Here is a 24,721-nt window from a genome sequence, read left to right on the forward strand (position 1 = left end):
ATTCATGTGACTTCATGTAAATTTAGTAATTCACCAAGTTTTCCTGACAGATTTTAATATTATTGTTATTTTTTTACACGTATTGTTAAACATCATTCAGAAGCTTTGCTTTTTCCACAAATAGTCCTTCATGCCCAGTATTTAGTAAAGCGGCTGAAATCTGTCAGCCATCCAGCAGAATGCAAACCAGTCAATGCTGAACAATTCTCCAGCTTTCAAAAATGCAGACTCTGCAACACTTCATTGATTATTGTCTTCCAGTTTTGATTTCTCACAAAATAGCAAGTAAATGCAGCGCTTTCTGGCAGTTTGCTCTGTCATTGAAATCCAACGTGATCTGATACTCGGGCCAAGTTTTCAGTCAAAGCTGATCCAGGAAGGATTAAGATCATGCATTACTGCTTAGAATTTTGAGTTCACTTAATGTCTCTGTTTTGAAATATCCATTTTAGAAATGAAACAGCCCATTGAAAAACCCATTTTCATCACCGATTACTTCTGTGCTCCATTGTGATGTCTGAGGTTTCTCAGGTTAAAAAGTTAAATGATCATTCATCATAGAAAAAAGCCTTTTCTAATTACCTTAGCACACTTGAAAAAGAATTGCTCTGCTGATTAAAAAGAGGAAACAAACTGACTACTTGAGTGTTTGGAGCATCAGCCTTTGTTGGTTTGATTATTGTTTGGAGAAAAAAGCCACAAAAAGTGTTTTCTTCTGAAACTCATCAGTGTTCTTATTGAAATAAACGAGTGCTATTACATTAAATAAACTGCTAAATAATTAAATATGTTTAAATAATGCCTGTACAAACAAAGCTAACATAACAGAAAGAGAACTGAGCGACTGTGGTTCACAGCTGAGCACGAGCCAGAATGTTGTGGTTTGTTAAGGATGTAGTAGGCACTGTTATATGGAAACTCCAGAATTTGCACATGGTTTTAATTGCTTAGAAAAGGAATATTAGTGTATTTTCATTTAGGATTTTTTTGTAGTTTGTTTAACCGGTGCAACAGTTTCTGCTGTCCTGGCATGAACAAATGGGTATTATATTATTATAATAATGGAAAACAGAATTCAATGATAATTAACAACCAATCGATCACAAACTAATTTCTAAATGGCCCAAACTTTTGATGGGTAATACATTTTATAAATAAATGTCTAATTATTCCCAAAAATGAAAACCATTCCTCTGTGCTAAATGCTGCTGTATGAAAACATCTGTGACCCCTTTTTTATACATCTGCAAAAATATATAATGTCACTCAAGAAGAGAGCACACGGTTAAACAAACAGGACAAGAATATTAGACTCGGCTATTTATTTATTGAGAGAAACTATGCAGTATTACACATCTGTAAGTATGTGAACCTCTAACAGAATCTTTGTCAATGCTCATCACCATATTTAAAGAGTCTGCACTTCACCAATCCACAGTCATGCATACTGTTCATGACTGATGTTCAACGGTCTGGCAGGTAACAAATGAACCAGAGGAAACTGATCATCTAAAGACCTCTCTCACACTGTCTAATATCCATGTTTGTCCACTATCAAAATACTGAACAATGGCTTGCATTGCAGAGCTTCAAGGAGACAGAGACAAGCCTGAATGATATTTGAACTCGAGCTGGATGATAAAAGGATAAAGACAGTTATTCCAAATTACCTTTTCGTCAAAAGAAGCATTGGACATGGTCAATGTAAAGGCAACGCTAATCATTCTAGCCATGTTTTGATAGACAACCGATTGACAGGCCAGTGACAACAAGAAGAGTTATACGTCTTATCAGTCCCCTGGTTGGAATAGAGTTAAAGCAACATCAGGTTAAGACACACACAGCGTAAGAGGAGCCACTGACAGCTGCACATGTGCTAATGTTTGGGCTACTGTAGCCATACACATCAGTACATTAGGAGTGTGAGTAAGATGAAAAGACAAAATGACAACATAAAATTTTAACGAAGCATTGCTAAACATGACAGCGCATCGAACACAGCCCGAGGCTCAAAAGATGAGAACACCGTTGAAATGTTCAGTAGTGTGGAAAGATTTCTGGCTATTTAAAGTTGCACAGATGCACAGAAGAATGTTTGCAAAACCCACAGCTGAATGTTTACCTGCACAATGCAAGACTTTACAGTACCAGACACTTTCTCTTGTACCATGCCCAGTGACGAAAAACAAAGAGACACTGATGCAACAGTTTACTTTGTTGTAAAATATGTGATGTAATGTAAACAGAGCCAAAAATGTCAGATTTAAGTGAATGATTCAAGTAACTGACCCTCGTTACCGAGTCCCTGACCATTTCCCTTAGACGGCACTTTTCCAGCTGCGCGTGGAGTGTAAAGAGACAGGAGAACATCTGAGTCACACTTTGCTACAACATCAGATTTGTGGTCAAGTCACATATCTGATCCATATAAGAGCCTCACTGCCCTCTTCACTGAGTCAGAACTGCACTTCTTGTGCTTTTTAAAGAATTAATTAATTATTAATTGATATGTTGTCGTGAAGCATAAGTGGATCACAATTGAGTGATCCCTTTCACAGGCCGGTGTACTGTATGGCAGTTAAGAAACCAAATCCAGCAACTTCAGTTTAAAGGTTAAATCTATATAAAAGAAACGATACCGTGTGGGTTCCCTGATATATGATTTTGTCCTTCGTGGAGGACATGAGATTTTTAAGACAGCGATCATTTATGCAATCTATACGAGTCCTGCTGTGCTGTAAATAGGACATCCCGACGAATGAGGACATCCCACATTTGTGGGGGTTGAGCTGAGACAGCACATGGATTTTTTTTCCCAAAATGATGGGAACTGCAGCTTCCAATTTTATGACCATAAAATTAGGTGATAATAATTTTGCAGATATTATGTTTCCATTACTAAAAATCAAACTGCTTCTTGAGATCTTCTTTGAGAGTCAAAGATTTAATACGATTTCAGAAAGGTAGAGTAATTTTATGGCTTCTGAAACAAATTTTAGCCAGTCATCTCTTTGCTCTTGAATGCTTTGCTTCTTATATTGATTTTTATGCTGATTTTTTCCCTTTTTTCCGTGTGAGCTTACCTGCGATAACTTCTGGACACTTGTAGATCATTAGGACTAGAGTGTTCTTAACAGAAACAGCAACATTTTATGGTTACCTTATCCTCAGCGCTCCGTGTGTCTGTGGCCTAGACACAGCTGAAGCCTGATTACAGCGTCTGGGCACCGAGCAGCCTCAATAGCCTGGAAAGGTGCTAACCGCTAGGCTAACTAGCAACAAGATGCCTTCCCTCTCCACAGATGACTACCACAGCCTCCTGCAGAAGATTGCAGTACTGGAGACAAAAATTCATCGCTTAGAAGTAAACGTGGAGGTAAATGGACTGTGTGGAAATGAAACAACCTTGCCTTTGATTCAAAACAATGGCGATGAGCAAGGTAGTACACAGCTAAGGAGCACAGATAACATGACCAAGAAAGTAGACTCTGTGCATTATTATAAATCCTCAAGTGATAATCCCCCCTTAGACTGTCTTGGTGCAAAACCAAGACATAAATCATGTCTCCTGGAAGGGGGAGGACGTATCACAGGCAGGGCACAGCGAGCTGAAATCTCTGAAACCGACTGGCCTTCACTTCCTACGAGACAGAGAAGCTCTTCTACCCCTGTATACAGGAGGAAACAGGACTGGACAACCGTGAATAGGAAGGTTAACAACAAACCTCCAAAACAACTGAATGTGAAACTGCAGAACAGATTTGCTCCACTATCAAAGGACCCTGGATCTATATCGGACAACCATCCATCTAAAAGCAGCGAAATAAGGTCTGAAAATCTGTTGAAAAGTGAAAGGCCACAGGGAAAGCTAAAGGCTAGGCCTGAAACTCTGATTGTGGGTGACTCTGCTGTAAAGGATGTACAAAGGATGTGCGGTAAGAACACTAAAGTCCTCTGCTTTCCTAACGATATGGTCAACAACCTGAAGGAGAGAATTCTTCAAATTGCAGATGAATATCCAACTGTGACAAACATTGTTCTGCATACAGGGTCAAACGATGTGTCCAAACAACAGTCGGAGGTTCTGAAACGGGACTTTACTGGATTATTAAATACTGTAAACTCTCTGAATGCAGCTGTATTCATCAGTGGACCTGTACCGCCGGTCAGAGGAGGAGACGAGAGATTCAGCAGGTTGTTTACACTGAATAAATGGCTTATATCAGCATGTGCTGACCACTCAGTGCATTTTATCGACAACTTTAATATTTTTTGGGAACGCAGGCATCTGTTCAAAGCAAATGGATTTAATTTTAACAAGTCAGGGGTGAAACTGTTCACCTCCAACTTGTTTTATTCCATACGTCATCCATCTGTGCTTGGTGCCAAGGCTGAGATAAACGAGGAGTTATCTCATAAAGAGGAACAAACAGTACTCCAAGAACAGACAAAGCCCAGCAGAAACCTTGAGGAGGAGCTCCATTTGCCCCCACCCGGGAAGAGCCTCAGAAAGGAGAGACATCCATGGCATCTGAGGAAGAGCCTCAGAAAGGAGAGACATCTAAGGCAAGAAGAGGGGTCCCTATTTGCCTCCAACTCTCTCAACAACACCAACGACCAGGACAAGGGACCACGACCTTCCCCAGTCCCCCAAACCCCTGACAGGCCATCACCCTCCTCCCCCTCCCTTTCTCCCTCCTCCCCACACCTGAAATTCACTGAGGAGATGATGGAGCGGGTCAATGCTGGGCTCAGATCTACCCCCCGTCCCAATCCCTTTTTGTCCCCCATAAACCCCCCACCAGAGCGGCCAAAGGTTCGCCATCGAGCCCCACCCTCAACAGAGCAATCGAAGTCACATTGCCCAGCCTCGCCCCCCTTAGTTCCTCTTCATGCCCTGTCTCCGCAGTCTGATATGTGATATGTGAAGGGTCCGGGCTGTGAGGATTATGGCAGTGATGACTTTTCCCAGGAGAAGCTGGGACCCTGTTTACTAGAAGGTTTTAAAATTTCTGTACTTTTAGGTGACAGGAGACATGTGGCCTGGTCAAAACACAGAGAGCTGCACTCTAAAAGATCTTTAAACATAGTAAACATACCTTGTGTGCCACAGACTGCTCCCAAACACGAGGGGACAAGTAATACCTCTAAAACACTTAAGTTGGCTTTATTAAACATTAGATCTTTAGCTGGGAAAACATTTTTAATTAATGATTTAATCACTGAGCACAGCCTTGATTTTATGTTTTTAACTGAAACTTGGTTGGACCAAAGTAACAGTGGAGCTGTTCTCATCGAGACGACCCCTCCTAACTACAGTTTTATCAGTGAGGTCAGGGCGAGCAGGAGAGGAGGAGGGGTTGCTGTCTTATTTAATGAATCATTTCAATGTAAGCAGCTATCTCCTGGAAGTTTTCAGTCTTTTGAATATGTGGCTTTACAGCTGAAGGCCCCATCCAAAGTTGTGTTTCTTAATGTTTACAGGCCTCCCAAATACTGCACAGACTTTTTTAATGACCTCAGTGAACTGCTGTCTGTGATCTGTGTTGATTTTGACTGTGTAATTATTGCTGGGGATTTTAACATTCATGTGGACAACCCTCAGGACAAAGGGACTAAAGACCTGAGTAACACTCTGGGCAACTTTGGGCTGACTCAGCATGTAACAGAGGCCACACATAATAGAGGACACACTCTTGACCTACTGATCTCCAAAGGCCTGAGCATTTCAAAGGTTACTGTGTCTGATGTGGGCCTGTCTGATCATTACTGTGTTTTCTTTGAAAGTAAAATCTCAGCCCACACAAATATATCAACAACAGTGATCACAAAACGGTGTATAACTGAACACAGTAGTGCAATTTTTAACCAGGTCTTCCCATTAACACCTGACCTGCCCAGAGGGTCAGTCAATGAGCTCGTCAATAGCTTCAATGCTAACATGTTAAATGTAATGGACACTATTGCTCCCATTAAGGTGAAGGTTATCTCTGGAAGGAAAAAATCTCCATGGAGAAACTCCACACTGGTGAAAAATGAAAAAAGAGAGTGTAGGAAAGCTGAGCGCAGATGGAGAAAAACAAACCTCCAGGTTCATTATGACATTTATAAAGAGAAACTTCACAATTATAATTTACAACTGAGGAATGCAAGGAGGTCCTACTTCTCTGACATCATCACTAAAAACAGCCATAATGCTCGGGTCTTATTTTCTACAGTTGACAGGCTAACAAACCCCCCTGTGTCAGTGGCAGCTGAACTTCATTCGACCATGGCCTGCAATGACTTTGCCAAATTCTTCACTGAAAAAATCCAAAAAATTAGACAAGCAATTGGTACATCAACAGCAGATCCAGGATATGTACTGTGTCCACCAAAAAACTGTTTAAACACCATGAAACAGTTTCACCCTATTAACAGCAAAGACCTGGAGGACATCTTAGGTCAACTGAACTCCTCCTCCTGCTGTTTAGATGTCCTGCCAACAAGTTTTTTCAAAAAGGTCTCAAAGACTTTAGAGTCAGACCTGTTACAGATCGTCAACTTTTCTTTATTATCAGGTGTGTTTCCAGAATCACTAAAAACTGCTGTAATCAAACCTATACTGAAAAAGGACAATCTTGACAAGACACAAATGAACAACTACAGGCCGATCTCAAATCTCCCGTTTTTAAGTAAGATCATTGAAAAAGCAGTTTCCCAACAGCTCAGTTACTTCTTAAAACAGAATAATTGCTACGATGCCTTCCAGTCAGGTTTTAGACAGAACCACAGCACTGAAACCGCTCTGACCAAAGTGTTTAATGACATATGTCTGAATACAGACAGTGGAAAAATGTCAGTCCTAGTTTTACTGGATCTCAGTGCAGCATTTGATACAGTTGACCACAACATATTACTCAAACGACTGGAGAACTGGACAGGTCTTTCAGGAACTGTACTAAACTGGTTCAAAACATACGTAGAAAACAGGAAATACTTTGTATCAATAGGTAACTTCACATCTGAGCAGACAAGTATCACATGTGGAGTTCCCCAAGGTTCCATCTTGGGACCCCTTCTGTTTAACATCTACATGCTCCCACTGGCACAGATTATAAACAACAACAAAATAAACTATCACAGCTATGCAGATGACACACAAATATATATCACAATGTCACCAGGAGACCGAGGCCCTGTACAGGCTCTTGGTAAATGCATTGAGGAAATCAATGACTGGTTGTGCCACAATTTTCTCCAGCTAAACAAAAACAAAACTGAGGTAATAGTCTTTGGCGCCAAAGAAAAACGATTACAGGTCACCAGAGAACTTCAATCTATACATCTAAAAACCACAAACCAGGCGAGAAATTTGGGTGTAGTGATGGATGCAGACCTAAACTTAGAGAAACACATTAAGACAATAACAAAGTCAGCTTACTATCACCTCAAGAATATATCAAGGATAAAAGATCTGATGTCTCAACAGGACCTGGAAAAACTAGTCCATGCATTCATCTTTAGTAGGCTTGATTACTGTAACAGCATCTTTACAGGTCTACCTAAAAAATCAGTCAGACAACTACAGCTCATTCAGAACTCTGCTGCTCGAGTCCTCACTAAGACCAAAAAAGTGGACCACATCAGTCCAGCTCTGAGGTCCTTACACTGGCTGCCTGTCCGTCAGAGGATAGACTTTAAAGTTCTGATGCTGGCCTATAAAGCTCTGAATGGTTTAGGACCAAAATACATCAATGACCTCCTGACCCAGTATGAACCATCCAGATCCCTCAGGTCATCTGGATCCGGTCTTTTATCAGTTCCCAGAGTCAGAACCAGACACGGAGAAGCTGCATTCAGCTTTTATGCTCCTTATATCTGGAACAAACTCCCAGAAAGCCTCAGATCAGCTGAAACACATAGTTTATTTAAATCCAGGTTGAAGACTCACCTGTTCTCAGCTGCATTTGAATAAAGCACCAAATCCACACTTTAAGCTTAAATTTCAAAACTTACATTTAACTACTGATTTTATCTACTGTTCTGATTTTATCTGTTTTGATTTTATATACTGTTTTATTTGTTTGTTTGTTAATTAGTTAGTTAGTTTATTTGCTTGTTTTATTCAATTTTAAATCATGCTTTTTATTTGTTCTTGTTTCTAATGTCTCTGTAAAGCACTTTGAATCACCTTGTTGTTGAATTGTGCTATACAAATAAACTTGCCTTGCCTTGCCTTGCCAGTGGACAAAAGGACTTATCACATTGCATTTTCAACCTTTGTCCATACTTCAGGAAGCAAAGGGCAGAGTGAAGCAGAAAGGAATTTTCTCAAAATTGTGGCAGGGGTGGTCAGTCTTATTGCTGTCAGGGGTATGAGGTGGAAGAAGGCCAGACATTAGAGCAGAGGGGTGAAAGGTCAGAGGAAGACATATCAGCATTTGAGGAGCCTGTGCAGCAACAATGTGATGGTACTCACCCATAATAAGAAGTGTTGTATCATGTAGGGCTCTGAAGTTTTCAGGTATTACAAATTTCTAGAAGCCTTTTCAGCTGAGAAGCTGAACATTTTTTACACACTTTTACCCTGTTGATTTACATTAATTATTAATTGATTAATAATATATATCCTAAAAGTATATATAATATAAGCATATATAATATATATGCTAACTCTACATTTCCTGCCTTTTTCACTTTAATTTCAACCATACTGAAACTACTGCCAAGAGAGTTGGACCTCTGATTACATCAAACAGTAAAGAGCAAACCAGGTCTTAGACTAAAAGATGTCAGAAGACACAAACCAGAAGGAAGTGGTTTTAAGTTTTAATGCTGAAGGTAGCATTAAAATGTAACGCATTCTGGAGCTGAAAACATTCTTCAGCATATCTGTGTTCATGACATAACTTGGATAACCTAGGATCCAACTTTACTGGTTCCTAGTTATAGACAATTCAATAAGTTGAGATAGATTCTTGGAGATTGGCCAGTCGATCAGAGTAACAAATGATCTTAACGTCCGATCAGGGGGCAAAGACTAAAGCTCTCTTGAAGGTGATATCTCCTTAAAAAATGCAACCTTCTGCCTCAATCTGATGAAATCATGAAAAGATTATTCGCTTCACAGGCAGTCGAGAAACCAAATCCCACAACTTCAGAGCCCTAGCTTACGCAATACTCCTCATCCATAATGAACTTTGGGTGTCATCATTTTGACCCTGCTCAGGCTCCTCAAACGCTGGTATGTCCTCCTCTGAGCTTTCACCTTCCAGCTCTCATGTCTGGCCTTCCTCCACCTCCTTTCCTGACAGCACTCAGTATGACTCCACTTGTACAAATCTGAGTAAAATCCTTTCTGCCTCGCTCAGCACTCTGTCATATCATGCATGATCACTGCTCTTGTCATGGGTTACATGACCTAATGATCCAGGTTTAGGTGAGAATTAGGTGTGCAGAGTAGAGTTAACTAAATTAAAAAAAAAAAAAAAGTATAAGAAAGTATTTGCTAAAATAATGTTTTAGTGTTCATTAATGTTTCCTTCATGAAATGTTTTAATATTCACAAAATGAAAAACATTGTACCGGAAAATCCACACAAAGAATGGAAACGATATCCTTACTTATTCCCGCAGAAGATAAAACAAAAAAAATAATATAAATAATATTTTTTGTATCCATCGTTTCCTGTTTTTTATCTTCAGAAAGAATTATGGACCTATGTTATTTATTTTAAAAAGTACATATATTGTGATCTATCGATATATCTGACTGATATAAAAAAAAACTTTCCATGTCACCCAGCCTTAATTTGAATACATTCACAGTAAAGTCAAGAACACGAATCTCAAAAGAAAAGTGCATAAAGCCAGAAAACAACTCGTAGCACAAAAATATTTCTACTGAGGAATGGTAGTGGAAGAATACAGTTAATGTTTTGCAATAGTCGAGTCAAAGTCCAAACCTTTATGTTGTAGAAATTGTGGAATAGCCCGAAGCAAGCAGTTTGTGTGAGAGAACCCAAAGTTTTGTGTTTGCAATACTGAAATGGACTAAATTCCTCGAAGCCAGTGTGCAGAATTGATCACCTTTTACTGCATATTTATACTTGCATTTATTGCTGCACAAAAGTGTCACATAGGATGCTGAAAACAGAGGTTCAGGTGCCATTCACAGATCTGTAATACTGACTATTTTTTCCTCAAAATGTTAAGGACCAAGTAATATTATTGTGTAATATAATTCATGTTGTTTTGTTTTTCTTCCTTTAGCAAAACTGGATATTTTAGGATATGTTTATACAAAAATATGGAAAATTCCAAAGGGTTCACAACCTATTGTTGCAATTGCAGTATATAGTGTGCAGAGCTGATCGCAGCCTATTCATGTTCATATGTAAAACTTAAACCAGGAAACTTAAACCTGTACCACACAACCAGAGCCAGCTGAAAATTATTAGAAAGGAAATTAAAGCAGGCTGATGAAGACTCTTGAGATATGTAATGAAGATTATGCAGATGATACGGGCACCTTACAATGGCTCAAAATCTGTTCACTGCCACTGCCTTACAGCAGATGAGGGGCAAGACACGGGGAGACAAATACAATTTATCGTGACAGTTCATCATTTCTGTTAATCTGTGTGTCACGGACGGCTGATCAAAGTCTTAGAGTTATAAGGGGATTCATTTGGAAATGTACGGAGACAAAGGCAATGAGATGAATACAAATAGAGCGATACAAAAGGATATTATGAAAAATGCTCGCCTGTCATTTTGTTCCCTGACACTTTCTCTCTTTGTCTTTCTGCCTCTCTCTCTTCATCTCTTCCAGGCTGGGTGGAGCAGGAGACATATTATTAACATTCAGAAAATGTCAGTTTGAGGTCTGTGTGTGTGTGTGTGCATGTGTATGCATAGATGTGTTTGTTTGCGCTCATGAGTGTAAAACTGTGCGTGCGTGTCTGTCAGTTGTAATATTGCATGGATCAGTTCACAAATCTGATTATCAGAAAAATACTGCTGAAAATAGGCTTTTGAGTTTTCTCTTTTTTTCTCTTTATCAGAAAACATTTCCAGCAGAGTGATAGTAATGTAAACCTTTGTGCCTTACACAAGCTGCTACCAAAGTGATGTACTGTGGCCCGTTTGGCTGGAAGGGAGTATCAGATGTTGTTTGTGTTAAATTTGACAAATAAAATGTATTCCAAAGTATGTCTGCCCATCATTTAAACATTACTCACCTATCTGTATTGTTCCCTATTGCAAAGTCATATAAGCAACTTGATTTTGATGTGCCATCCCTCTGAACATTGCTGAAGACCCCAAGGACAGTCATCTCCAAACATGCTGAGCATCTGCAGGTTATGAAGGAACAAGCCAACAAGACCCAAAGTATTTTCTGCCAGGTTATCTCTTTTGTCTGTTGGAATACACAATCTGTACAATATTACACAGATGTTTTTAATGTCCTGGCTGATTTGTGTGTGACAGGAGGTAATTGGGAATATCTAGAAGAGCTTTTGGGCATCACTAACTTTATTATTATTATTATTATTATTATTATTATTATTTGTATTTATGAGTGTGGAGTGGATGGAGCTCCCATTTTACAATACTTGTTCCATGCATCCATTTTACTTGACAGAAGACATGACTGGTGGGCTAGTTTATTCTTGCAATTGATGAATGGGAGGATATTCCAATAATGATCTTCTTGAAAAAATATTCCTTTATCTTTTTGACTTCTCTTGGGCTCTCTAAGCTAGTTGGTGCAGCCAGACAAAATAGGCATGGAAAAAAAATTATTCAGACAGATTTCACACACTAAGTAGTTGTGTTTCTCCTCTAAAAATCAGACTTAAACCGCAATCATCACCAGACATGAAAAAGGAAATGAATCTGATATTTTCTTTCAGCATCCTGTGCAGATTTGATTTAGGAAAGTTGTTCCCCCAGTGGATAAAAATACTCTGTGTTTCACCCACGGAAGCAAAGGATTGAAAGGAATAAAAAAAATATGTCGGAATTTTTCTGAAAACAAAGACTCAGTGTTTGCATGTTGCTGTCATGTTACAGAAAGAAAAACAACCAAATCCTAACAAGGAAGTGTTATAAAAGAGTAGCTCCTTAGTGTAGTAGGTTATGCATTTGCCTAAAAAGCAAAAGCTCCCAAGTTCAGCCTCAGGAGAAAACATAAATCCCTTTGGGACTGTGTCAGGAAGGGCATCTGGGTTGCTGCAATTATTTTAAACTAAAAACCACAGAGCTATGTACAAATACTTCCATCAGTCCATTTTGTCAAGTGGACTGTGCCTATACTAACTGACATCGGGTGAGATTGAGAGGTAGGACACAGGTTATGGCAGGTGACAGGTTGTGTACAAGGGTACCAAAGAGGCAGACAACAACGCTCACATTCACTTACAGATGCTGATAACTGTCTTTGGACAGTGGGAGGTAGTCGGAGCACCCAGAGGAAATCACTTGTAAATCAAGAAGTAAACTCTAAAAAATGTAACCTAATTTTACAGTTTACTTAGACAGTCACATTTCCTTTTCATTACATTTTTATATTGATTTGATTTCCATTAGCATACTGATTTACCTATGTTTTAATAAAATAAAATAAAGTGTCAGTGAGTATTTTATTTTTGTCTAAATTTCTTGTGTTTAACATGAAGTTCATAAAAGTGAAGGAAACAGACATTTTTTTTAGTTATTTTAGTATTTTAAAGTACAAATTGATTTCAGCCTTAAAATGGTGAATAAATGTGGGATTTCGTTTAAAGTTGGATGCATTTTGCTGCAAAGAGGTTCCAGATAAAAAAAAATTTTCAACAGTAAAACAGACATTTTCTGTAAAATAACCGAATTATTACACGTCACCTTCAACATTACGCCATGCCTTACAGCACTCAGACAGTTCAAACTCCTTTTCAAGCTTGAATCTCTTCAAGGTTTTTCAGAACGCCGCGGAACAACAACATCCGTAACGTCACTTCCGCTCACTGTCCGTCAAACATGGCGCTGCTTCTAAGGTCAGTTTATCTTTAGTGCATTACTTTCGGGCTCTGGGAAGCTTTTACTCCTTGTTCTTTGGGATATTGAGGCGCGTAGAGAAAAAGTATAATAAACTAAATGCACGTTTGAGGTCGACGCGCCTCGGTGTAACTTGTAGTCTCCGTTTATTATCCTTGTTTACCGCAAGTGTGGTGGAAAGCCGCTAGCTTACTGTAGCTATCGTGCTAGCGTCAGATGTTCTTGGTTATCTGAGAGTGGACTTTGACAAGTAGTGTTAATAATGACAGACGTAAGCGGTTATTTGGCGCCTTAACCTTCATATGACCGCTTGACGAATGCTTGATTCGCTGTTGATAATCTGAATTTGTTTGATTTAGGTTTGTGTTAAGTGATAATCGAACTACACCGTTACAGTGTCGTAACTCTACCCAGGTCAAATGATTGTCAAATGATTGGCGTTGTCTAAATTACCTTAAATGTGAAACAGATCTTTGTTTAGTAGAAGTGAACCTATTACCCTTTAGAGTTTGTTTAACAGACACTTCTCACTTGTTCCTTCTCGCTAGAGCTGGAGTTAAGACTTGGCTTTACTTATTGCTGGGTTTTCCCAACGAATATGCAAAATTTATGACCATAACTGTTTATAGAACTATAAAAATACAACAACGAACTACAAATCATTCTCTCTTAAGCATTTTTTATTGACAGTATTAACAATTTTACAGTATGAATAATAGCGACGCTCAAACCTTCTTTTGTGTCCTATTTTTTTTGTATGTGTTATTGTTCTTTTTTATGTTAATTTGTTGACTTGTTGCCCCTTGTTCCTATTTAGCTCTGTTTACTTATTGAAAAATCTTCATCATTACAACATATCTTTCTCATGGTGCTGCTGGTTTACTCTGAAGTAAACCAGGATTCAAATCTAAACCTGTTTTTGTTTTTTATGTCTTTAGGACGTTGGGACGTCAGAGTGTCTGTCTCTCCAAACCCCAGTACAGTGTCTTGTACAGACAGTGAGTTCTGTGCTTGTTTGTTAGTGCTTATAAATGCACACATAGATGCTACTGCAAACTTGTTTTCTGTAACCACCCCATTTTCTCTCCTCTTCAGTGTGGCTCCAATGGGATCCACAGCCAAGGAGGAGATGAACAAGTTTTGGGACAAAAATTCGAGATTAAACCGACCCATGTCTCCCCATGTCACCATCTACAAGTATGTACAGATCAGATGTGACTCAGTTAAAGTAAAAGTCATTTGCTCCATTTGTTTTATGTTTTCAGAGACACCTCAAATCTGCAGCAACACGTTTTCTGAGCTGCAAATATTGTTACTTTTAAAATCATTTTTTCTGATTGTGCAGGTTTTTCATTCTTTTGAAGCTAATAAAACAGCAGGGCAACCCACAAATACCTGAGATTTAGTGCAATAAGCACCTTATAATGTACTGTCACCAAGTTATTGCAATCCTAACGCCTGCAGCAAAGAACCCCTTTTTTGTTCAGTATATGTCGGTATATGTAATTTCTCACTAGGCTACCCTCCTGGTTCAGCTGCCTTTTTTTTAACTTTAATATTTTTCTGTCATTTGGGATCATTGTGATGACTCAGGGCACCTTTTTTTTTTTTTTAACACTGTCAACAATCTTCAGCTTCTCCAATCTGTAATCCAGTGATTTAAGTCATACTCTTTCACTGGGTTTAGCCTGTTCTGTACTAGAGCATTAGCTTATTCATATTTATGCATGCAAACTTTGCATGTGCATCCATCACTGACACAAAATCAAAGTTCCATGATTAAAATGTAGAATTGCAGTGTTGTTACTTGTAAATCAAAGCCTCATTCATCATAAAACTGTTTTAAAGATTTAAAATAATCATTAGTTGAGGCCTGTATGTGTGAAAGCTAAATGTGCTCTGGTTTTTGGGGGGGGGGTTTTGCGTCTCAGGTGGTCTGTCCCCATGATGATGTCCATCACGCACAGAGGAACTGGAATTGGGCTCAGTGGAGGTAACACATCTGTTTTTTCCATCCAAAATTAAAGTTAAAGCAAGTAAATGATTTAGTTTTGCCCTTGAAGTACCAGTTGTGAAAGAAGCTATACAGCCACTGTCAGCTTTTAAGTGACCTTGGAAATGTCTTCAGGGCATTGTAGTCTGTCACTATTGATTTTTACTAAGAGCATTTACTGGAATTACAAAACACAAGTTGTTCAATACAATTAAACCTAACATGTGAAAATTAACACTAGATGGCTAACAGCTTTCAGTCATTCGCCTGGAGTAAAAACACGTGTCATTGTGGTATTGTATATCAGTGCTGCTGACCTTCATGGAACATGCTGTAAAAGCTGAATCAGCTTTGTTTATGTGTTAATTGGCTCGATAAGGGTCAAACTCAACAGCCAGGCTGGCTACCTCTCGGACATTAAGTGCCACTTACTGTCTCTCAGCTTTCTATTAGAATCACATGAGTAATCACGTGCCTGAAATCAACTTCGATTCACAGTGAGGGAAGTAAATCTATCACCAACTGACAGGAAGCCATATCAGTTCATCTAAACATAACAGTCAGTATTTAACATTTAGTTTTCAATGCAACTTTCTGTATGTATATAAATATTTTAAAGAATGTCTTTTCTCACACGGAGTTGTTTAGTTTATATTCTTTATCATCCAGGCAATACAGAAATAGAAGCTTTAAATAAGCCATTGTGTTCAGTGCATTGTAGCAGGCAGCCCAAGAAGCACTTGTTTGATCCAGATCCATTATTTGGCTGTCACTCCAGCAAGAGCAAAAAACAACAAAAAAGTATTTACATAACTGAGGCTTTCACATGTTGCAAAATTACTGGTGAGCTGGATCATGTGGTAAAGTGGCTTATGGAGAGAAAATGTTAGAAGCATGTGGAGCTTCTTTTTGCATGTCTTAATTTCTTACTGATTATGAAAGGTGTGGTGGTCTCAGGATTTCTGTCTGTGTTTAGCTATCTCAGCATTTGCGGTGGCAGCGCTGGTTTTGCCAGGGAGCTACCCCTACTACCTGGATTTAATCCACTCACTGTCCATTGGTCCATTTCTCACTGGGCTGGCCAAATTCGGGATTGCCTTCCCAGTATCTTACCACACCTATAACGGCATCCGCCACTTGGTAAGATTTAATAATTTTAAAATTGCCTAATGATTTAACCGAGGAACTGCTTACCTTTTTCTTCCTCACACTAGAGTCTGTTTGAAATTCTTTGGTAGTTTTTCCATTTGCATGTTTTATGAGGTGTCTGGACTGCTTAGCTTAAGCTTTTAACACTAGCATCCCCAGGCTTCTACAGATACAGATTTTTGTTTTGCTTTTGTCATGTTTACTAATTTTACTAATTACATTTGCCAACATTTATAAACTGAGGTTGTTTTTGTGTGCTTAATGTTCTTTTTATGATCTTCTTCTGTTTATTATTATCTAATCAGGGCTGGGATATGGGCAAAGGCTTCAAAATTCCAGAGGTCTACCGCACCGGCTACACAGTCATTGGTCTGTCCGTCATCACGTCAATAGCTCTGCTCATGATCTGAGCTCAGGACCAGACGTGATGAACAGAGCGAGTTAAAGTGAACGTGAACTGGATTTCACTGTGGGAGTTTTGTTTTGTGTATATGTACCGTGGCCTAATGCAGACTTATGTCATCAAAGTGTTCAATAAAGGATTATGTTATTCTAAATTTAGAAATTATGTTTTGATGTTTCTTCCTTTGAATTAATTACACTTGGAGAGTCTTTGGGGTCAGCAAATGCAGCAGCAGAGTGCAAGGTGCATGCAAATGTGACCCAGTTTATTTCACACTTGTTCTCAGCGTGAACAACAACCAGCGGCCAAAATTAGACATGTCCTACATGCCTTATGTAATTTGCCTAATTGTGCTGTGACGTCAAAATCATTAATCACTTTTCTTTGCCCTGAGTGCTCAGTCACTGCCAGTTCAACCAGTGTGTCTGCTGATGTTGTTTGTGCACAGAAAGGTGTGTTTGTGTGTTGTTGTTTTTTTAAACTGTAGGCTGTCATTTATATTTTAACTTATCCAGGCTGCAGATGCTCAGATACATTTTTAACGGCAGGGAAGGGAGAGGCTGAAATGTAGAGGCAGCTCAGTGGGGGAAGCTGTGCATGTGAACAGGCTCCTCACCGGCAGCCTGCCTCGGGCCTTACCTCCAACTGAGCCGCACAGGAGTTACACACTGCATCTCACCTGCTTTTGTCCTGCAGTGTGAATAAAGGCAAGCTGTGATGTAAAGTCAGATCCAACTCCCGCTTGTGCTGCGTACAGTAACAAGTGCATACTGATCAACAAAAAACAGGTTCTGAGGTTAGCTGTAACAAAATTGGCTCATTAATTTGTAACCGATGCCTGGAGGGGAAATGCCTGTTAGGCAGAATGTCTTTTTGGTTTATTGATGAATATATATATATATAATTTTTTATTTTTATTTTTTTTCTCGGGTGTTGTGTCATGCGTTTTGTCAGTCTGTTTCTAAAGGACACATCAAACTGTTTTTTCCAGTATTTGTAAAAGTCAAGAGTTAATTCAGTGCTTTTGATGGTGTTGTAATGTCCACAGAGTCATATCAGCTCTGTTGCTGGACAGGCATTGCTATACCTAACCACTGCCAGCTCAATGTTACATCAACTCTTGCAAAATGCCTCTCTGTACACGAGTTTTTTGTCTGATTGCTGTTAATTTGGCATACGCAGGATTCCCCACACAAAGTCCTATCCACACAACAGGCACATTTCCACCTGAGCTGCACATCCATTGGTCTGCAATTTTCTATTGTGATGGATGGGAAAATTGCTCAGGCTCTGCAGGATCCAAGACTGAATTTGTTTATAGACTGTTTGCACTAAACCCTGCGGAATTTCTTCTCATTTTTGGGAGTAAAAAAAAGAAATGGGGGGGTAATAGAAGTATTGGCTGTTTCATTCCCCTACAAACAACAAGCACTCTGGCTCATAGTTGTTGATGCATTTCCAATGCACAATGTTCCATCTTTTAGTTTTGCTCTGATAACATCACCATAATGATATTTTGACGAGATAACTTGCACGAAACAAATGGGGGATGAAAAGCGGGAGTTCCCACTGTTTCTATGAGACATTAAGTCACTGATGATTATGCGGCGGCAGCACCCCCTACCGTTTGGCAAATTATTACACCACAGAGCTGCGGTCCTGATGCTGAGGGGTGGTGAGGATGCTGCGCAGGGCTGGGAGGGGGAGTATAAACCCGGTTTTGATAGAAAAAACGGTGCCTCAGTCTCTGTGGCGCAATGGAATAGCGCGCTGGACTTCTAATCCAGAGGCTCCGGGTTCGAGTCCCGGCAGAGATGTGGATGTAAGGATCCGGCTGTAATTTTTTTCCTTTAATGAGAAGGGTTCGGAATAAAGCTTACTTTTTTTTAAATGTTCTTTGCAGATAAGATGTGCATAACAGAGCTGCTCTGTACTGTCGACGACAAGGGTGGATTGGTGGAAAGAAGATGATTCATAGTCGTGTTTATTTTGCAGAAGCTCAAAAACAGTGCATCTGGCCTGGTAATTTCACAGGAGCCAAGTCACCGCGCAAAGGTCATCTCATCTATGCAGATTTGAAATAGGGAAAAGGCGTGAAACCATAGCAGAACTTCACGGGGCTTCCTTCCCAGCTTTACTGTCCAGGCTGCGCGCTAAGTTATCACGCGAGCACATTACTGCACAGTCTCACCAGCGGACACGCGCGCACGCTCACGGTTTCGGCACCTGGGGCTGTTCGCTCATTTAAACCAGAGCAAAAAGCTTTCCTGAAGCAGCGGCAGCAGCTAAACGTTTAAAGCCTTTTGCCGTCCTCGTAACAAGTGTTTAATGATGCCAGATGCCGCGTTTCCATCCTCCCATTCGGTTCAGAGACAGAGAGATAAAGGCTCCGGTTTACTTTGAACATAAATGACTCATAGTGCTAGAATTTTTTTTTTTGTATGCAGATTCTGTATTGAATTAAAGACCATAACTACATTGTACAGTGCGAGTGGAGAAGAAGAGTTGGTGGAAGTCATTGTGTATTTTTAAATTAAGGGAAATCAGGGTGGGGACCTTGAATCCTTTCAAGGATCCCTGAAGGTGGACTATTTCCATCTTTAAAACCCCCCAAATCTGGGAGCCCAGAGCTGATATTGTTGTTTGCTTTCAGTGTGGGAAAGCAGCTGCTTGCTTGAAGATCTCTCAAACGCCACGACTCCCCTACCACTCCCCACTCCCCCCGCGCTCCCCATGGTTTTTATAATTTTTTATTTATTTATTAATTTTTTCATTCAACCCCACCTCCTCGGTTTCAGTTTGTTGCCACCACCACTGATTGGGCTGTCGTGACATCCATGTTTAACCCCATCATGCCTCCCCACACACAGACCTAATCCGCCCGCAAACTAATCCTTAATCCTCTCTGGCAAGTTGAACAACCCCTCCCCCTCCTCCCTCTCTCCCTTCCACCCTTGGATCCTGATTCCCAAACGGGACTGACGTCAAAAACGTCAAAACTACAAGGACTCTCCCCTTTAACGTTGCAAGCATATGCAAAACTCCCAAGGGTGTAGCCATTATGATGTAGAAACATTAATGGACTACTGCACAAACTGTGAAACGACAACGTCTCAGCAAAGTAGGACTTACAGTATTCTGGGAAAATAGGGAGGAAACGGAAGTCCCACAACTCCACAAGGCCAAGGACTCGGTTAAATCATTAGGCAACCATGGAAATTATCTAACCGATGGGAAATAGTAGTGGGCCTATCTGCAAGATATAAGTAATAGCTCCAAAGCATCAATGATAAGAAACATTATACTCCACTGAGAAACGTGACAATCAGCTTCAGATGACCCGATATGAGATATGTAGGTCTGAATTCAGGAGAATAATTTTGTACCTACTCTGTAGGCTATGGAAACTTTAGATAAAGCGAGCTTGTGTACAACAGGGGATAATGAAATTCCATAAAGGCAGATAAGGTCAGATGACTCACTGTGGGATATTATAGCAACATTACGATGATTTTTCGCTATGGTAAGATCTTACTATCCGCTCCATCTCCTTCATGCTGCTCTCAGTCAGTAGGCCCCTGCTCTGGCCCTGTTATCCCGGTGGTACGGGCCAAATCGTATTAAAATCCCCTCCCTCCCTCCATCCCTCCCTCCCGTGTCCCCTCCCCTCCCGCTCGTCTTTCAGACAGTCTGTTTTTGCTGCAGTGAACGGTAGCCGTGGAGAGCGAGCTAGAGAGAGATAGAGATACAAAGACAGAGTGAGAGAGTGAGCGGAGGGGGAAAAAGCAAGAAAAACAAGGAGTCGGGAGAAGGAACAAGGAGAGAGAAAAAAGTCGATAAAAGCAGATTGAAAGAAGGCTCTGAACAAGCGACTGCTGCGCATCAAAGGAGGGACCTTACTGGGGACCTTATTGGAGACCAGCATCAACAAAACCCGACTCCGGAGGCGGACTATACCGGTGTGTGAGCGTGTGGTTATTGCCGTGCAATGTTTCACAGTTTGTATTAATGTACAGGGTTAGGATGTAGCCTGTAGGGCGGACAGGAGACACCTGTCAGTGGTGACGCTTTTCCGTCTCCAGGAATGTGTCCGTGTGCGCACTGCGAGTCTCCCTTCTCTCTCTCTCTCTGTAATCCGTTATGCCTGCCCAGGGAGAGAAGTGTATAATCCCTGAGTGTTTCATAATTTACTCTAAATGTACGTTTTGTTGTCGGGCTGTCTGCGCTGTTCCCGACTCCTCTCCTCTCCTCCTTTTTTTTCTTTCCGCGCTCTTTTGCAGAAAAAAAGATCGTAACTCGCGGGGTGTGCAGCAGCCACCTCTCTCCAGCCTTTTCAAGAGTCTCCCAAATTCTCAAGAGCACCAGATTTTTCTGCAAGCGCGGGAGAAGGACTGGTTTTCCGACCTGAGAACCAGTCCTCTGGTGCTCTCGCGGTCCGTCGCAGCAATGCAGGTAGCCATGCGCGAGCTGTTGTTGTTTTCATTATTGTTGTTATTATTTTTATTGTCGTCATCTTTATTGGTTTCACTCTCCACGTTAAGCGTAAGCAAAGAACTTCTGTTCTTCGCGCTCAGTTTCCGCGTTATTTCCCATGGATACACTTGGTCCAGTTTTGTTTTCGCTTCTCGACATCACTCAACAGAAAGGGCTGGAGCAACAATAAACATAGACACCCCCCACCCCGTCTCTAGTCCCCAACATCCCTTTCCCATGACATGCCCCCCCTCCTCCACGTCCCCCCTCCGCTCCATTACTCCATCCCACCCCTTGTCCCCGCCCTAACCGCCCGCTCGTGCGTCCGTCCCGCAGCCAACGTTACAGCCCCGGTTCCCTCTCGGCGATGACAATGAGGGAGCCGTCCACAGATGGACCGAGGGCTCACCTCTGCGCAAGCTACTGCTATTTTAAGGAATCTGCGTGAGAGAAAGAGGAAGAGAAGGAGTGCGAGAGAGAGTGAGAGCGAGTGCCAGAGAAGCTATTAAGCACGACGGTCCGTCTCCGGTCTAGTGCAAAGCGCACCGTGTATTCTCAGCGGGCGGCAGGTGTATCTCTCCGCTGCTGCTGTGTCTTTCATTGTCTTTCCTCTTCTCCTTTTTTCTTTCACTGCCAATTGTGGGAATGTTGCTTAGCGTTATTTTTAATTAGAGTGAGTTAGTTGGAGCTCGAAAATGGCCCCAGAAACATTCGTTTTCCTTCTTTCCACATGCGCACAGCTTGTTAAAGTGGAATAAATTGACAGTAATATGAACACCACCCCCCACCACCCCCATTCGTCTCGTCTCCCCTCATTAACACTTAAACATCGCCACCATCTCCGTCTACTCCTCTGTTTGGCTCTATCACCGCCCACTCTCTCCTTACTCCCACCTCCCTCAATCAGTCGTCGGTATAGTATGACACAACCAGATCGATGAATACCCATGGAGCAACGCGTGAGTAACGGGTGGGCCAAGCGTTTATTCAGCTGCAGCCAACCAGTGGCAGGGGATGCAATTAGTGGCCAGTTGGCCTTGCCTGCTTGCTTTCTTTATCTCACCATTGCTTTCCCTGCAGGTGACACTCCAGAGCTCCTCTGCCCTCCTGAGGATTCAGTGAGACAGGCGGATCTGTGTGCCCGAACATGGCCTTCCCATCAGCCCCCTTTGCATTATGGAGTGTCAGCTTATTGACAGTACTCTTCACAGCTGCGGTTCACAGCAATACTAGCTTTGGTAAGCACATCTCTCTCCCTCTGTATCTGTCTGCCTCTTACTGTCTCTCCCTGGGCCCCTGACCTCCCTGACCCTCTCTCTCTGTCTCTTGTGGTGGCCCTTATCTGTTTACTTGAGGCTTTTTCGTTGTTTCCTGTATTATGACAAGGGAATCAGAGCAGCGTTAATAAGCACATGGGACACTCCCACCTCCCCAGACCCCAGTGGGATTTCTGCTGTTGTTTTTTAGGAATGTGTGTGACTCGCACGTGGGTGTAGGGCTCAGCAGTGCATTGCAGGTCCTTTGCCAGAGTAGCACACTGCCCAGTAACTTCCTCTTCTTTTTCTCTCTCAGTGACATCTTAAATTACTTGCATAAGGTCGCTTAAGATGCAAAAACACAGGCAAACACTCATCATTAGCAGTCTTGGATGTTTACCTGCTTAGCATCTCTCTGTCTTTCTCATGAGTATACACTTGGAGATAAAGAGCGATTGTCTTGTGTTTTCTCAGGTAGGGGCAAAGCAGCGTGCAAACTCTTATACAGACATATGACAGTCCTTATGGCTGAAGCTCAAACTGCGATGAGCTGGGTGCGGCTCAAAGCGGATGGTAAGAGAGGATTTGATGAGAGAAGCACTTTGTAATGATATCATCCTTGCTGTGAGTGGCGAGAATATACAGACCGATGTGCTTTCCAATTACATAACACTCAAGTGACTGACTGCTGGTAATACAACCTTTAGAGGACGAGTTTTGCCAGTGGTAAAATGGTGCGTCACCACTGGCCCTCAATCCACAGAAAATTGATTGACATAGGTAGAATCCTGTCAGCATGTTTCTCATTACACTTGGTATTTTTTTGCACAGAGTTTGACAAAGAACTGTAAGACAATATAGCAGGTAATAAGGCTCCTAATAGATGTTCCCTGATTTGCATTTCCAATATATATTCTCAGAGGCCCCTTGTATTCACTTATGCACACCCACACTATTTCACAAATCTGAATGCACCTGTGAATACACACTGCATGCATATGCATGGAGAAATACACAGTATACGCCCATAGATATGCACGCACACAGACTACATTTACTGTACTTTGAATTTGTTTATCCACATCAGCTGTTTTTATTTTCTGTTGAAATAGGTATACTTGAGTTTCCGTGCATTTATGAATTCAATTTGGGGGAGCGAAGGATTGTCGGTGTGAGCTCACATTGGTCAGTGCGGTAGAAAGTGAGAAACAATATGGGTATGTCTAGAAGTTGGGATCAGGCCGCTGTAATACAAATGCAAATGGAAGCATGTCAAAACCTTTAGAGTTGCTGAAGATGAGAAATGCACAAACAATCACCTCAGACTGAGGCACTGATGATGAAACATCAATCTCCTGTCAGGATGCTGACCCCAACTGTGTAGTTCGTCATTGAAACCCAGGCGCTGGTTCGTTATTTGGGTCCGAAAATGATTTTGGCTCGCATTCACACGCATGTCACATTTGATTAAGGTGTGCCTGGAGGGAGGCCTGACCATGCGTGACCAATTCTTGCTTTGGTCTCACCTAAGTGCTGTTTTACATTATCATGTCAGTCAAGGAGAGTAATTAAGCCTGGGACGTCTGACAGCATTTAGGAGATGAGAAAACACGTCAAAGAGCACAGCTGAGAGATGGGAAGCAACCGTGGAGTGCTGAGTTAACAATTTTGGCATCCATGTCTTTTTGTCAGTAATATGTGTCATCAAATAATGATCAAGTACTTGTATTAATTCCACAGAAACCAAATTAATAATATCACTGCAGTGAAATCAGTCAGAATCACTTGTCAAAAATGTTTGAAAATATATTTTTTGCACCATATAGAAATGCATTAATCAGAAGAAGACCGGATACTTTTTTATCAGTAGTATTGAAATTTGTCTTAGTGGCCTTGATGCAAGAAATAATGAAAAGTTGTAGATTTTCCCACTGGCAAACAAGGAACCCAGCTTTTATTCAACACATACAACACCAAGGAACAATGCCAAAAAATTCAAGATACAGAAAAATAGATATATTCATGAATAAATCTTGTGTTTGCTGCTTTGTTCTTGACATTTGAGTAATGTGGTAAGCAATGGTGTTGCAGTTATAGAGGGAAATGTAGTGCATAAGCCGCAAAGCACCAGCCCATCACTCACATCCGCTCCGATCTGTCTGAATGTTGTGACACAGCAGCAGAGCTGTTAGTAGAAGGTGGAGTAGGGTGGGTCATGCCGTCATAATGGAGATCTCCATGCTAAGTGGCCTTGCAAGAGAAGGGTCTACTTAGCTTAAATAATTCAGTGTTATGTATCAGAGAGGAAAATGATTAGCTCAGCAAGTCAACGTTAAAGCAGATGAGCCATCAGAGTAGGACCGTCTATTATTGTTATACTCAGAGTCCACAGTGGATTAAAAATATGTTGACTGTTTGTCTCTTA

The 24,721-nt window shown here is 41.0% G+C and overlaps 4 protein-coding genes and 1 non-coding gene across 8 annotated transcripts in view; all 5 read left to right on the forward strand.

Annotated features, from left to right (window-relative positions):
• atp1a2a (ATPase Na+/K+ transporting subunit alpha 2a) overlaps nucleotides 1-11,409 on the forward strand; it is a 57,508-nt gene extending 46,099 nt beyond the window's left edge. Inside the window, exons 24-25 of the mRNA XM_086273257.1 lie at nucleotides 10,816-10,867; nucleotides 11,048-11,409. Of these exons, the coding sequence (XP_086129383.1) occupies nucleotides 10,816-10,844 (29 nt within the window). The 3' untranslated portion in view covers nucleotides 10,845-10,867; nucleotides 11,048-11,409. The remainder of the gene's footprint in view (nucleotides 1-10,815; nucleotides 10,868-11,047) is intronic.
• LOC147307989 (uncharacterized) lies at nucleotides 3,010-8,349 on the forward strand. Its single transcript, XM_086272763.1, has 2 exons — nucleotides 3,010-3,935; nucleotides 4,050-8,349. The coding sequence occupies exons 1-2, from the start codon at nucleotides 3,284-3,286 to the stop codon at nucleotides 4,919-4,921; spliced, it is 1,524 nt and encodes a 507-aa protein (XP_086128889.1). The 5' UTR covers nucleotides 3,010-3,283; the 3' UTR covers nucleotides 4,922-8,349.
• A 1,525-nt stretch (nucleotides 11,410-12,934) lies between the features above and the next one.
• Nucleotides 12,935-16,729, forward strand: sdhc (succinate dehydrogenase complex, subunit C, integral membrane protein). The gene is made up of 6 exons (XM_086272856.1): nucleotides 12,935-13,021; nucleotides 13,961-14,020; nucleotides 14,118-14,219; nucleotides 14,954-15,015; nucleotides 15,992-16,155; nucleotides 16,470-16,729. Exons 1-6 carry the CDS (start codon nucleotides 13,005-13,007, stop codon nucleotides 16,572-16,574), a joined length of 510 nt encoding a protein of 169 aa, XP_086128982.1. The 5' UTR covers nucleotides 12,935-13,004; the 3' UTR covers nucleotides 16,575-16,729.
• A 1,581-nt stretch (nucleotides 16,730-18,310) lies between these two features.
• On the forward strand, nucleotides 18,311-18,384 carry trnar-ucu (transfer RNA arginine (anticodon UCU)). The gene has a single exon. It is a non-coding gene; the product is annotated as a tRNA-Arg (tRNA).
• Nucleotides 18,385-20,240: 1,856 nt separating this feature from the next.
• Nucleotides 20,241-24,721, forward strand: part of cadm3 (cell adhesion molecule 3) — a 115,254-nt gene continuing 110,773 nt past the window's right edge. The window contains exons 1-2 of one of the 4 annotated variants that reach the window (XM_086271495.1): nucleotides 20,241-20,526; nucleotides 22,121-22,278. In XM_086271495.1, the coding sequence (XP_086127621.1) occupies nucleotides 22,188-22,278 (91 nt within the window). In that variant the 5' untranslated portion in view covers nucleotides 20,241-20,526; nucleotides 22,121-22,187. Of the gene's footprint in view, nucleotides 20,527-20,744; nucleotides 21,020-22,120; nucleotides 22,279-24,721 lie in introns of those variants that run through there. The other 3 variants (XM_086271497.1, XM_086271498.1, XM_086271496.1) reach the window with 3 other exon arrangements.

Source organism: Aulonocara sp. 'chitande type north' Nkhata Bay, linkage group LG18 (genome assembly GCF_057382095.1).
Source record: "Aulonocara sp. 'chitande type north' Nkhata Bay isolate Kocher_YH1m ecotype deep benthic linkage group LG18, A_spYH_male_GT1.1, whole genome shotgun sequence".
NCBI classification, from domain to species: domain Eukaryota; kingdom Metazoa; phylum Chordata; class Actinopteri; order Cichliformes; family Cichlidae; genus Aulonocara; species Aulonocara sp. 'chitande type north' Nkhata Bay.

What these genes read in the sequence shown, in the direction of transcription:
- LOC147307989 (XM_086272763.1), top strand. Translation starts at nt 3,284, where the DNA reads ATGCCTTCCCTCTCCACAGATGACTACCACAGCCTCCTGCAGAAGATT. An exon ending in GGATGTACAAAGGATGTGCG is followed by an intron (nt 3,936 to 4,049) that starts GTAAGAACACTA and finishes TTCTGCATACAG; the next exon opens with GGTCAAACGATGTGTCCAAA.
- sdhc (XM_086272856.1), top strand. An exon ending in TACAGTGTCTTGTACAGACA is followed by an intron (nt 14,021 to 14,117) that starts GTGAGTTCTGTG and finishes TCTCCTCTTCAG; the next exon opens with TGTGGCTCCAATGGGATCCA. An exon ending in ATAACGGCATCCGCCACTTG is followed by an intron (nt 16,156 to 16,469) that starts GTAAGATTTAAT and finishes TTATCTAATCAG; the next exon opens with GGCTGGGATATGGGCAAAGG.